The sequence below is a fragment of the Chelonia mydas genome, chromosome 25 (assembly GCF_015237465.2).
Source record: "Chelonia mydas isolate rCheMyd1 chromosome 25, rCheMyd1.pri.v2, whole genome shotgun sequence".
Taxonomy (NCBI): domain Eukaryota; kingdom Metazoa; phylum Chordata; order Testudines; family Cheloniidae; genus Chelonia; species Chelonia mydas.
The window spans coordinates 286907-300237 of record NC_057858.1 but is presented as its reverse complement, the minus strand read 5'-3'; the positions used below and the strand labels follow the sequence as shown (position 1 = coordinate 300237).

At 49.1% G+C, this 13331-nt stretch overlaps 1 protein-coding gene across 1 annotated transcript in view; it reads right to left on the bottom strand.

The window, feature by feature from the left end:
• Positions 1-13331, bottom strand: part of TMPRSS9 (transmembrane serine protease 9) — a 73864-nt gene that overhangs the window by 37932 nt on the left and 22601 nt on the right. The window contains exons 2-4 of the mRNA XM_043535950.1: positions 3021-3191; positions 1448-1575; positions 557-624 (exon numbers count right to left, since the gene is read on the bottom strand). Of these exons, the coding sequence (XP_043391885.1) occupies positions 557-624; positions 1448-1575; positions 3021-3165 (341 nt within the window). The 5' untranslated portion in view covers positions 3166-3191. The remainder of the gene's footprint in view (positions 1-556; positions 625-1447; positions 1576-3020; positions 3192-13331) is intronic.

The following is a 13331-nucleotide window of genomic DNA, read 5'->3' as shown; positions in this document are numbered from 1 at the left end:
AAAAGACTCACTGAGCACATTTCCTCACGATAGTACAAGGATGAGCTGTGATCACAGGCCTGTCCTCCCTCCACCCGCCCTTGGCCCAACACCACAGAGCTCCCATGGGAGCCTGTGGGTAGATGCCAACCTATTTGCTCAGTAATAAAACGTCGGGGTTTCCACACTGTCTCTGGTCTGGAGGGTTCAGAACGGGCCTGTCACTTGCTTTACAAAGATTAATGAAAAAATATGATAATTACAATTTTTATCAAAAATGTTATTGAAAATCTGAGCTACAAAATTAACCATATATTTTGTTTGACCAAAAAATTAAGTTTTTGTCAAAAAAAATCATGACAACCATTTTAATCACATTTTTATAAGGATTAAAAATACTCAACATTTTTTGAAGAAAAAAGAATCCCAGAGTTGGCAAAAGGCCACATTTTGACAAAAAATAAATAAATCATTTCCCCCGCCAAAAGAGAGCGACCAGAAGTGAATGCAGGCCAGACTCATGGAGCCGCAGTCTCCATGGCTGGCTGCAGGGAGCCACAGAGCAGCACACACTCACCTGTACTCCAGGACAGCACAGCCAACACAGCTCCCTTCCAGTGAAGAGCCTTGGAAGCTGGCTAGAAACTACAAGGCAAAGAAGAGTGAGGCCGGCAAACACTGGCTCAGATTTTCTTTAAGCAAAAAGCCCTGGGGAGAAGAGACCAAGGCGGCAGAACCTTGGGGAGCTGTGTCTGAGAAGTGATTCTGAGCTCTGAGTCCGCTGTCCCCCATGCCCTGGGCAATTTAACCTCCTTGCCAGCTAGCTCCAGAGACGTGCTTTCACAAAGCTGTTTTTCCATTTGAAAACCAGACTGTGCTGCATACGATAAGTGGAACCAGCCACGGGTGCCACCAGAAATGTTTCCCTGAAGAGAGATCCCCACTGCAGCTGCTGGTCCCAGTGTCTCGCTTGCCTTCCAGCATGGCCCATCCATGGGCAGTGTCTCTCCCCATCCCTGAGAAGGGACACAGGCTGCTGGAAGGAAGAGGAAGCTGGAGAGGCCCTTGGGGGAGCCGGCTCCATGGTAGTAGAAGAAGGAGCCACTATCACTCATTGGGTCACCTCAGACAGATTCTCGTGGCAGGGGGCTCTCTTGGACCCCTGGCCAATATCAGAGGAACACCTCACTCCTTGCACCATTTTTCTTTTACTTCTAATATTCCCATGACCCCATGTCATGGCACTGCATCAGGAGGGGGGCTGTCTTTGGAACTCCAGGTGTCTCTTTAAACAACCACAGGAGCCAGTGCTGTGCGATGAGAGAGTCCCAGCCTCCCCTTCCAGGGGCTGCTTCCTGCTGAGATGGGGCCACAGCCATGCAATGCACAGGCATCTGGGACTTTCACTGCAAGCTGAGTGCTTAGACCATTGGAAGGTTCTGGTTACCCATGGAAGAATCCAACTCACCAGCCTTTGCAGAGCGGGGGTCAAAGTCCTGTAGTAGTCCGAGTTCTCCCTTTTTAGACTGCTGTCATATGCAATTCCTCTCACTTCCACGGTGTGCTCAAAGCTGAGCTCTTGTGCAGAGCAATAAGCTGCAGACAGAGGGCAAGAGTTCCACAAGGGAGACAAGCAAAGGGGACTTGGAAGCTGACAACGTCTAGGGGTCTGGACCAGCTTCTAGACTTTGGAAATCACCCATTTTAAAAACAAGATTATCCGCCTCCCATCTTCCTGGTGCCTCTTTGATTTTGTGCTTCCTTACGCATCTCCCCTGATCTCCCTTTAGCATCCTGGAAGCTCTGTGCAGACTGGAAGAGCAAAATGACAGAGATGGGATTCCCCATGTGTATATAAGAAGAGATTTTTGCCTTGACTCTTTATCTAATTTGAATGTCGAAAGTGTGGAGTTTTATTAGTGCTGGAGGAGCTCTCAGTGTTCAAGGCAGCAAAACATTAGCGGAGACTCTTGGTAATCCCAGCTATAATCATGCAACAGGGTTTCAGCCAACTGGACTGCGCTTAGCGATTGGAATAAACATATTGCTATTGGGATAAGCAGAAAGCAGAAAAAGAAACCAAGAAGTAGCCATTAAGATTTTATTTTCATCGCCCTAGAGCTGCTTTTCGTTTCCTTTAGGGGCAGGAAATAGTGGAGTCTGGAGCCCTGCAACAATCTTGCGCACAGTCCCAGGGTCACAGCTGGTCGGAATACAGCAAACCATCCCACAGCTGCAGCCCTGGGACATGCTCACTGAGCACAGAACTTTGTTGGGTGATCAAGCCCTACTGTATGCGAGAGCATTGCAGTGAGCTCATCCACAACTCCAGTCTTGGGAATTAGCATCGAAAGGCCATGCAGAGGATGTGGCTTTGTGGCAGCATTTGAATGCAGAGGTGGGCTAGAAGGGGTCAGCTGGCAAAGGAGCAGAGGGAGGGAGTCCCAGGCTCAAGGGACGGCATGTCGAAGAGGGTGTGTAAAGGGCAGAGGGAGAGGAGAACCAAAGGACCATCTTGGGAGAGGCCACCCTAGACGACGGGAGAAAGAATAGGAGGAAAAGAGAGTGAGACAGAGTCGTGGTGGTGTTGTGCAGAACCTTGAAGGTAGAGATGAGAGATTGAAAGGATACATAAAGTGAGAGGAGGCCATACCCCCTCACAGAGGGGAGGGGAAGGGCATCACTGTTTGGTGTCCTCACCAGAAGACTTCCCCGATCTCCCTGCTTTTTCTTCTACCTCTCCTTGTGCTCCTGTGGTGGCAGCCATCCTTGGCCAGAGAGGACTGAGCAGGAGCTTACAAGTGCTTTGCTTTGCTGTTGAGAAACGGAAAGCTCTCTCCCATCCAGATCTCATGAGTTCAATGAATGTCTGGAAAAGCATCTAACTCCTGAGCTGAACCCAAACGTCCTGTCTTTTGAGGTTCGCCTGCCATAGGAGAATTGGCCTGGGACACTTGGACTGACTGCCCAGCCTGTTGTTCATAGACAGTTTTTCCTTTGTAGCTTATAAACAGTAAGAGCGGATCCAACTGCAAACTTACCCATTATAATGCCCAGGGAAAGGAGAAGAGAGCCACCCACGAGTGCAGTCGCGATGGTTACCTTACAGCAGCAGGTGCTGTGTGCCGCCAATCTCACCCTCTGTATGTCTGCCGTTGGCTTTAGAGCTAGGTCCGTTTGGTCCATGCTTTCAAAACAACTCTACAGGTGACCTAGATATTTGAAAAAAGGAGTGGGCATGTTGGGACAACATGCAAGAGCTCAGATACGTTCATTTCAAGAGGCCCAACACAGGTGTTACCAGCCAGGAAGAGCATCACACATGAGGTCCCAGCACTCATCACTTCCCCAGAACATGCGTCAGGTTATGAGTCAAGGGCTTTTTTACTAGATCAGGCGTACAGGATCTGAGACAACGATCACTCTGGTCACCTCACTGGCCAGGCACCAGTGGCCAGTACTGTCATTTCCCAATGCTGTTGCAGTGATTATTAGAGAGCTAGGATGGGAGACCCCTCGACACAACAAAACGCGGCCTGAATTTTCTCCCCAAACTCAAACTTGTGGGTAACTCCTTTGACCCATCACATTGTATTGGTATGTGCTTTGGGTTCCAGTATGGATGGTAAGTGAGTGGCTTCAACATCAAGCAAAAGCTCCTCTTGGATGCAATATTTCCAGACTGGCCGGAAAGTTCACGGCAACCAGTGCTGGGGAGGTTTCTAGATAGTTCAGCGATTGAATATGGTTCCGCTCAGAAACCACCTGTTTGGGTTCTTCATTGCACCAACCCCCCACTCCCAAGGATTTGGAGGTTCACTGCTTGCTATAAAGAACCCCTCGTGTTTTCAGCTGTGGAATTTCCGTTCCATCTTGTTACGTTCATGTTTTGGTCAGATCATTCCCTGAACAGGGCAATTATTGAGTGGGCCATCCCCTGTCATCCAGTCCCAGCTTCCAGCAGTCAGAGGCTAGGGATACCGAGAGCATGAGGCATCGTCCCTGACCATCTTGGCTAATAGCTACTGATGGACCTATCTGCCATGAACTTATCTAGTTCTTTTTTGAACACTGTTATAGTTTTGGCCTTTACAATATCCTCTGGCAATGAGTTCCACAGGCAGACTGTGCATTGTGTGAAGAATACTTCCTTAGGTTTGTTTTAAAGCTGATGCCTATTAATTTCATTGGGTGACCCCTGGGTCTTGTGTTATGGAAAGGAGTACATAACACGTCCTTATTCACGTTCTCCTCACCTGACCTGATTGTATAGACCTATCATATCCTCTACACTTTGTCATCTTTTTTCTAAGCTGAACAGTCCCAGTGTTTTTAATTTCTCCTCATAACAAAGCTGTTCCAGACCCCTCGTCATTTTTGTGGCCATTCTCTATACCTTTTCCAATTCTAATATATTTTTTGAGATAGGGGTGACCAAAACTGCATGCAGTACTCAAGGTGTGGGCGTACCATGGATTTATACTTTTTGTCTCATTATCTATCACTTTCCTAACGGTCCCTAACATTCTGTTCGCTTTTTTGACTGCCACTGCACATTGAGTGGATTTTTTCAGAGAACTATCCATGGTGACTCCAAGAGCCAAATACTTTGCATTTATCAACTTTGAATTTCATCTCTTCAATTGTATTTAAATAGTCCTGAGCAGCGTTCTAAAGCACAAGCCCTTGAGGGGGCCCAATCAGTCTTTTAGGTCATGTTCTCACTTCTGTTGACTTTCCATGTGGAGGTCCATGTGATGCCGAAAACGTCCATAGGATGAATCGGGGGCAACTGCCCCAGGGCCCGTGCTTTGGGGGGCACCGCGCTTCATGGGGACGCGGGGTCCAGGGAGACCAGGAGGGTTAGAGGGGGGTCTGGCGCCTGCGGCAGCAAGTGACCCGGCCCCAGCTCACCCTGCTCCATTCCCTCCCCACCCCCATTCCACCCCTTCCCCCAAGTCTCCACCCACCTCTTTCCGGCTTCCACCGCCTCCCCCGAGCGATGTCGGGAGGACTGGAGCGGGGTGGCCTGGGGCCAGGTCACTCACTGCTGCCAGCACCGGGCCCCCTGCTGACCCCCTAGGTCACCCTGGACCCCACATCCTCCTGAAGTGCAGAGCTGGCCCCCCAAAGCATGGAACCCAGGGCGGTTGCCCTGCTCTCTCCTATGGACATTCTGGGCACCACCGAAAATTATACAAACCTGGCACCCATGGCTCTGTTGATGACTTTCCCTTGCAACCCCCCAGGCTGCCCTGGACCCCGTATTCCCCCTGAAGCAAAATGCGGTAAGCCCAAACATTGGTGGAGCCCAAGTTCCTAAATATTGATGGAGCATGGGCACCATGGGCCCATATAACTCGCCGTCTATGCTAGCAAGGTTTCATGTACCCGTTATACACACTAGGTTGCAGGGCTGCTACTAGTAGCCGGATTTGGACTGGCTACAGAGCTTCCATTATATCGAGATACACCAGAGATGTGTTTGCTATGAGACCCTTTAACGTACTGCAAACAATGGTTGTTGTGAGCTTAAGGTACCATCTAGTGGCCAAACAGCACAATACAGTTTAACAGTCTATCACTCCTCCCCCTTTGAGTAAACATACATCTGTCTATCTGCTGGACTATGAATTTTTTGACATCTTGTGCATTTAGTCTCGAAAGAGTTGTCATTAACCAGGAACTCCGTCATAGCCTCAGGACTTTTAGAGTAATGACTTTTAGCACTCTGCTGTGTCTGTTTAGAACTTGTGCTTCTAAGTTAGTTTCAGGTTTTTTCAAGTTCCTCCTGCCTTTTCGTCTACTGTTCACAATGCTTTGCTTTCTGTATAGCTGTGGGCAGATTTAAGTCTGTCTTTAACTGTAGTTGCTGTGAGAAACTTTTGTCTGTTAACTCAATAAACAGCCTGTCTCTGATATTTTCATGTTCTGCAGTCCCAAAATCACAGTTTTCAGCCAACGCATGCAGGGTACTTATAAAACACTCAACATCTCCCCCTGCTTCTTCATTTCTCTGGTGAAAACATGCTCTTTCAGAAACCACTTTTCGCTGACGTCTAAAATATGCATCAAACGTACTTTATGCATCTAACAAAGCCAGAACCCTTTCACAATCATCTTTGTGACTGTCTTCAGTAAAGGTAAAATATTTAACAATACATTCTGCCTGCTTTCCCAAATAAATTAAAGAAGATATCTGAATATCGCCACTTTTTAGGGGAGTTTAGTAGTAATGAAAAAGCCATAAATCCAGCATCTCTGTTCAGACCATTATGTTTAGTTGTGAATTTAAGCTCTGAGGCTTGTCTTTTGAAAGTGGTGTGCAGGTTTCCTTTGAGGATGAGAATTGATTAGACACTAAAAATCAGGGTCTTAATAAAGACGCTGGATTTATGACTTATTACAGCAATCTGTAACCCACTGACCCTCCTTTTTGTTCTATGACTAAAGGGGTGTTAATGAGCAACGTCATCTCGAATGGTTACTTACAATATGTGCTAACTCCTTGTGCTAAACTGTCTGTGAGGTCTTCTATTTAGCTGTGACATTCTGAGTGCTCGTCCCAGGCTGGAGGAAGAGCTCGGTGTAGCTCCAAAGCTGGTCTCTCTCACCAACAGAAGTTGGTCCAATAAAAGATATTAGCTCCCGCACCATGTCTGTCTAAATAGTTTTAAGGAAGTTGAAGTTTATTTTGAATTGTTGTGTATCTACATTGGTTTACAATTTAAGCTTTATTTTTTTTACAAAGACACTGAGCTATGCAATGGTTATAGATTTCCTGGTCCTCCAGATTTACCAGAGGGGCCCAGAAGGAGCTTAATAAATGTGGGAACTTCCTGGTTACGAGTTCTCTATCTGCTGCTTTAAATTTGGCTCTTTGTGTCTATGTCCTCACACTCCACACAGAACATGGGATCCTGTTTAGCGATAAACATCTGCTTGCCCTTCTGCCCCAGCTGTCCATGCCTTCGGGTCTGTTTCTCTAGAGCCACATTGTCAGCTGGTTTGGGGTGACTGCTTGAAAGATCTACATAAAACTACCCTGAACAGGGAGCAAAGACAGACAGTTGATAGGACACTGAAGCAAAGCTCCAAAAAAATAAAAGGTAGTGGAAGAATCCCCATAATTACAGCCGAGTGTTCCAGCTGGAAAGAACATTTTAAATAACTGTCCTTTCCTTAGTCATCAGGTAGATGACTGGGTACAAAATAAATAACTAATTTGACCCCAGGATCTTAATGCACATGGTTCTTGCCTTTGATACAGAAACCACTGCAAGGCTTCAAAATTAAGGGATAGTCATATGATCTGTCATGCCATTGCTCTGGGCTAAGTAACTGTGAGCCAGGAGCACAGAGATTCTTGTCTTTTCAAAGCTGTTGTATATGTGAGATGCCCACTCAGGAAGCAAATTGGGGCATGGCTGAGGAGTCAGTTCCAGCTAAGTACAGTCATTAGAAAATTGTTCTTCTGTGTCGAAACTGGCACACATGGCCAGCTGCCACACGCCCCACGCCTCCTCTTCCATGATAGAGTCCTTTTATTTTAAAAGATTAAATATAAGGTCTCATCGGCATTAACAGCAAGATGTTCTCAGCATGTGGTCTGGGGACAAGAGAGAGACTCCAGGTCTCAGGATGAAAGCCGTTGGGCTAATGCTGCTCCACTTCTCATTTACAAACTTGGGGCCTGTTCCTGCTTGCTCTGAATCTATCGTGAGCTTCCTCTTGACTTCCACAGGGGCAGATCAATTAATTATGCCCCGGATTGTTCCCAATGTTTTGAAAACCAGGAATCACCATTAAAAATGAAGGAAACTTTTCAATCCCATTAAGCCCAAGGGAAACAACTCACCTTTTATTTATAGCCCCTCGCCCTGCCATTCTTCTGCATGCAAACCTGCCTTGACGCCAAAGGGCACAATGGACATGTAAGGTCAACAGGACCAGGGTATGTGAAAGTGCAGGTAGGGCCCTGTGACAGCCCTGTGACAACAGCACCAAATCCTGCGGCATCATTGGTTTCTTCTGTTGTCACAAGCTACCCTTCATGCCCCCCTCCCCATGAGCTGAGGCTCAGAGCTGAGATACACAACGATGCAAAACTTGAAAGTGATTATTCTTGAGGGATTATTATGAAGATGGGTTTTGCATTCTGCTCTCTGCAGCCCAGCTCAGAGCCTCCTTCCCCGTGTGAGCTGGGGAAGAGGGCAGCTGCCCATCTTCCTGGCCCCATGGCCCTTGGCTGCTACACTGTTCTCAAGACTGCTCACCAGCCACATTTCTGGCATTCGCTGTTTCCTAGCTGCAAGCTGGGTGCCCACCTCTTCCCAACCCTGCAGTCTGAGTCCAGAGAACAGTGCCGGGAGCTCTCTCTCTTACAGGGAAAGATGGAGACCACAGAGCAGGTGCAGGCAGAGCTCAACAGAGCAGGGAGACAGAAAACCAAATGCCAGGCATTTGGCTCCCACAAAATGACTAATTCCACTTGAAAAAGGCTGAATTCTGAGGCATCTTAGCAAAGAGGCATGTTTCTCAGTCACAGAACAGCACCCATGGAGCCGTGCCTGAGCTGAACGGGGCAGTTCAGACTCTCAGAAATGTTGTTTCAGGATCTCTGCAAATTCAGGCAGATGTCGCTGCATCAGTTACACCCCGTTTATTTTCAGTGATAGCGCTGCAGGCTGTCGCTGTCTCTGAACCTATCTCCTCGCTGGAAGCTGAGGTTCTGCAGCATATGCTGCAGAGAGGGACGAATACTGTGGCTGCAGAATGGTTTATTTATTAAATCCAGCAATTAAAGGGTTAATTCTCTCTGCTCTAGTTTGTGCGTTGAACAGGTTGGACGGTAAAGCAAAGCATCCAGGAGACGGGTCGCCAGGTTTGCAGATCATGGAACCACAGGTCAGGTGGACAGAATTGCATGCAGGAGACATTGGAGTAGAAATGAAAGCTGCCGGCAGTAGGTAGCTTTGGTGGCCAAGTTTGGGTCAGGACATAGATCTGATGAATATACAGCATAGCCCATTCTGTGGCTGCCACTGCATCCTGCCATCCCTGAGAAGGGATAGCAGAGAATTCAGCTTGCAGAAAAGGACTAGTTCCCAGAGGTTCCTTGCAGACACTGACACATGTTTGAGATGGCCAGATGAAATAGCCTGACCTTGTAGCAGCATGCACGAAAGCATGTGGAAGTCTGAGGAACTGGTTTGGTGCACACAGGTTTCCATAAGGGACAGCAGCTCTTGAGTGCTATGTGAGGAATTCCAGGCTCACATGTGCCACAGCAGTGAGAGAGGGTAAAACCTGATGGGCTAGATGTGGAACTTGAAGGCTCATGGGGAAATGGCGCATTGAGGAAGACAAACTAGCAGCAGTTAAAGGCAAATGTCTATAAAGACATTTAACCTTGATCCCCACAAGAGGGGCTCTGAGGCAGAAACCGAACTTGAGACAAGCCCAGGGAAGTCAGCAGCGGAACTCTTGACACAAACCAGGCCTGAGAAGAGAGCTACTCATGAAGAAGAGGAGCTGTGTGACCCTTCTCAGTGACGCCACGAGGAACCTACCCGAGCTCTGTGACCAGCCAGAGAAAACAGCCGGGTCTAACGCCTACCAGGAGGCAGGAGAAATGACGGGAACTGGCATATCCCTGGGGCCTACCCACTGTTTATAGCTCAGTGGGAGCAAGTGCCAGTGAAGGGCGGTTTGATATTAAGGATCATTTCATGGACTGATGAAACCTGAAGATGGGAAAACCTTGGAGACCTTCCAGGTGTGCAGGGAGTGAAGGGAAGACTGATTCTATAGGACAGGAAATGGGGCAAGGAGGGGTGTGAGTTCCCAGGGCACTGGAGCCCTTTGTAATGAGAGGAGTCTGTTGGGATTAGACAGTCTCCAGAAAAACAGCCTCTCAGGGTCAAACAGGCAGGGCTTGTCAGGTGAGCTTCAAGCTAGGTACGAAATGGGGAGACAGGGCCCATTCAACTAGACAACCTGATGGGCACTCCCCAGCCACAGGGGTGCTGCAGAACTGCTCAAGGTGCTTCCCACAATGTTCCCTCCTCCCAGCCTTCAGTGCTTTGCACTGGCTCAGCACTCCTGAGCAGAGCTATGTGGGGAGACGAAGCTTTTCCTTTTTCTGATTCTGCCCCGCAGAGACAGAGGCTACATTACCACCAGCCGCTTAGCTGCTGAGCTTGGAGCCCATTCAGGGCAGAGTGGATGTTGTCAGCAGCCAATCTGCCTTGGAGCCCAGCCAGGACGCTCTGTTCTGCCAGCCATTACCTGGGATGAGCAGGCACAGAGGAGAAAACCTTCTCTGGCATCAAAAGGTTACGAGACAGCAAGAGGATAAGCGCTGGGGAATGGTACGCAAACAAAGACAGAAGAAACACTCACTCCTTTATGCTCACATTTCAAAGGACACTTGTGCTCCAGGAGAGCTAACTGCAAACTGGGGAGGAATGACGGTTGTGCTGAGGAGGTGAAATAAATGCTCTCTGGGGCTGGACGATTAAAAAAAAATCAAGGGATTGTTGCGGTTTGCTTTAACTTAATAACACCCCCTCCTGCCATCAGTAAAGCAATTCTCAACTTTGATACATTTACCCAGCACTGCACCTTCACATAGTGCTTCATACAGCTTGGTGGGTATTGTACCATTTACAGAGCAGGGGCTCCCCCAAGCCCCACCAAGCTGGGCCCCACTGTACAGGGCCATGCACAAACACCCAGTCAATGAGGATGAGCCAGGCCTGCCCAGACCGCACTGTAGCTTGATTGGACTTTTCTGGCCCTCAGTACTATGGTGACCGTGGCACTGTGGAAGTATGTTCTCCAGGGTAGGTGACTGGAACGGCACACTGCACTGCACGGACCATTACAGAATGGAATTATCTGTCCCTTATTATTTTGTACCCATTTCTAGTATTCGATTCTCTTTTAAAGCTGTACCCAACTATCTTACATGCCCTTGCAGGTCCAGGGGAGACTCCAATGACTGTAACTCCAGTGGGAGTGTTCCCTGCACGAGGGTGGAGCAAGAACTGCAGGATTCCATCCAATGAAAGCAAGAATAAAGACCTAGGAGTGGAATCAAACTTTTATTCCCTCCATTAGTTGTATCTAACCAGGCCTAGAGCAGACAGCAACTCAGGATAGGGTGACCATATTTCCCTATGCTGAATATCGGATACCTGGTAAAATTACTCGTATTAAAGTGAGTTCAATGGCAATCAATCAGAACTACATAGTACAAACGTTCAAATTAACATCAAGTTGACTGAGCCCCCATTAAAAAGCAATATTGTGTAGTTGGATTCTTTTTATTTATCTTATTTTTAAGGCTTTAGGGTTCACACAGAGAGGGGTGACACACACATACCCCTGCGTCCCCCGACACACACAGGGGTGGGGGTGACACACACACACTCCCATACGCCTCTCTCAAATGGGGGGGACCAACCTACCCTACCCTCCCTGCTGGCACTCTCTACTCTCCATGCCTGGCTAGGCCCCCGGGACAGACCCGCTTCTCCTGGAACCTGACATCATGGTCCCAAGGCAACACATGGGCAGGGGGCACGCAGGGTCATGTGCCCCCCCCCAGATTTCTGCCAGGGTTCACACCAGAATGTGGCCAGCAGCAGCCTTTCAGCACTGTGTGTTAGGGAAGGTACGGGAGCTACTTCCAGCTGCAAGGGAGGAACGGGGGGAATGAGTGACCTGGCCCTGTCTCAGAACTCATCTCTTCCCTTCCTCCCACCCTGGCTGGAAGCAGCTTCTCCCTTCCTGCCCGCACAGTGTCGAAAGGCAGCGGCTAACACCTCCAGGCTGCTGTTAGCCACAGATATAATCTGTTCCCCAGCTACAGCATGGGCAGGAAGGGGTTAATCCCTAAGGCTGCATTGTGCACCAAGGTCCAGAGAACCTGACTGCAGGGGCTTCAGCGAACCTTACCAGTGTGGTGATTCAGCTGGGGAGGGTGCCTAGGGGCCGGAGCAGCCCCGTGCTCCCTGGGAGCAGGAGCCAGGGTGGGTGGGAAGAGGGTGCTAAGACCCTGCCCTCAGGGCTCCTGTGTAGCCTGCAGCCCCTGCCACTCCAGCACTCAGCTGAGGGGCGGAGAGGCTTCCTTGTGCCAGTGCTGTGCGGGGCTTTGACACATGCAGGGTTCGGCTCCTCCTGGCCAGCACCAGCCCGGCCCGAGGCAGTGGGGGAAGGAAGGAGCCTGCTGGCCAGGAGCAGGATCCACCAGTACTAATGAGGTGGAGAAAGAAAATACGGGACAATTCTCCTATTTTTAAGAAAAAGTTGGGACACCTCCAGGAGGGACTGTCCCTTTAAAAATGGGAGTTCTGGTCACCCTAGCTCAGGGAAACATGATGACAGGCACACAAGAGTATTAGGACGAGCTAGAGGAGCTGAAATTTTGCATAGAAAACCTGACTGATGAAATCAACCCCAGGAAGCCAGGGACCTGGCCACTCCCCAGGGGAATGGGAAGCAGCAGTGCAGTGTCGGGGGTGTAAGTGGTTGCTCTTACTGCTCTAGTGCCCTTTGCAATCTGCGTGCTGGTTGCAGGGGACTTCACCAGTAGAACTCCCTTGGTGTCTGCTTCCTTGGCTCCCGGCGGCCTGTCTGTCAGTCTGCCATGGCCTGGCCCTCCAGCCAGATCACTTGCTCAGGCCCCTTCCGGGCGCTAACAACTAGTCCAACTATAATCCAAACGAATATCTAACTCCTCATTCTTCTGCCTCCCTCGGGCTCCATTAAAGTGTTCTGCTCCGTAGCCCCTAATCCTTGGCGCAGAGCTTCTCATTGGCTGCCAGCCAGCTCCTCCCAAGGGACTCTGTCGGCTTCCCCCACAGTTCTCCCTGTTCTTTTACAGGTCCTAACACTGGGCACCCTGCTGGAACCTAACCTCCTCCCTGTGGACCTCTTCCAGCCTGACGTCACCGGGCTCTTCCCTTACTCCTCTGTTCTGGGTATCCTCCCTTAAGGAATGCACAGCCCTCTCTGCTCCCCTGGGGTCAATTATTATAATGATCTCCATCACACTCAGCTGGGCAAATTGCTGGCTGGTCACATTGAATAGTGAGGCTGATTTCTCTCCAGTACTGGCTGTTTCCAGGTATTTTAGTCTTTATCGTTCCTATTCCCGTATTCTTTCTGGCTCACTCAGGGGCATGCCATGTGTTCTGTTCCTTGTCTCTCCTCCTGGTCTCAGTGCCATTCGGAATAACTAAGCGACTTACTAAGCGAGGATGAAGTGAGCTGTACCTCACGAAAGTTTATGCTCAAATAAATTGGTTAGTCTCTAAGGTGCCACAAGTCCTCCTTTTCTTTAA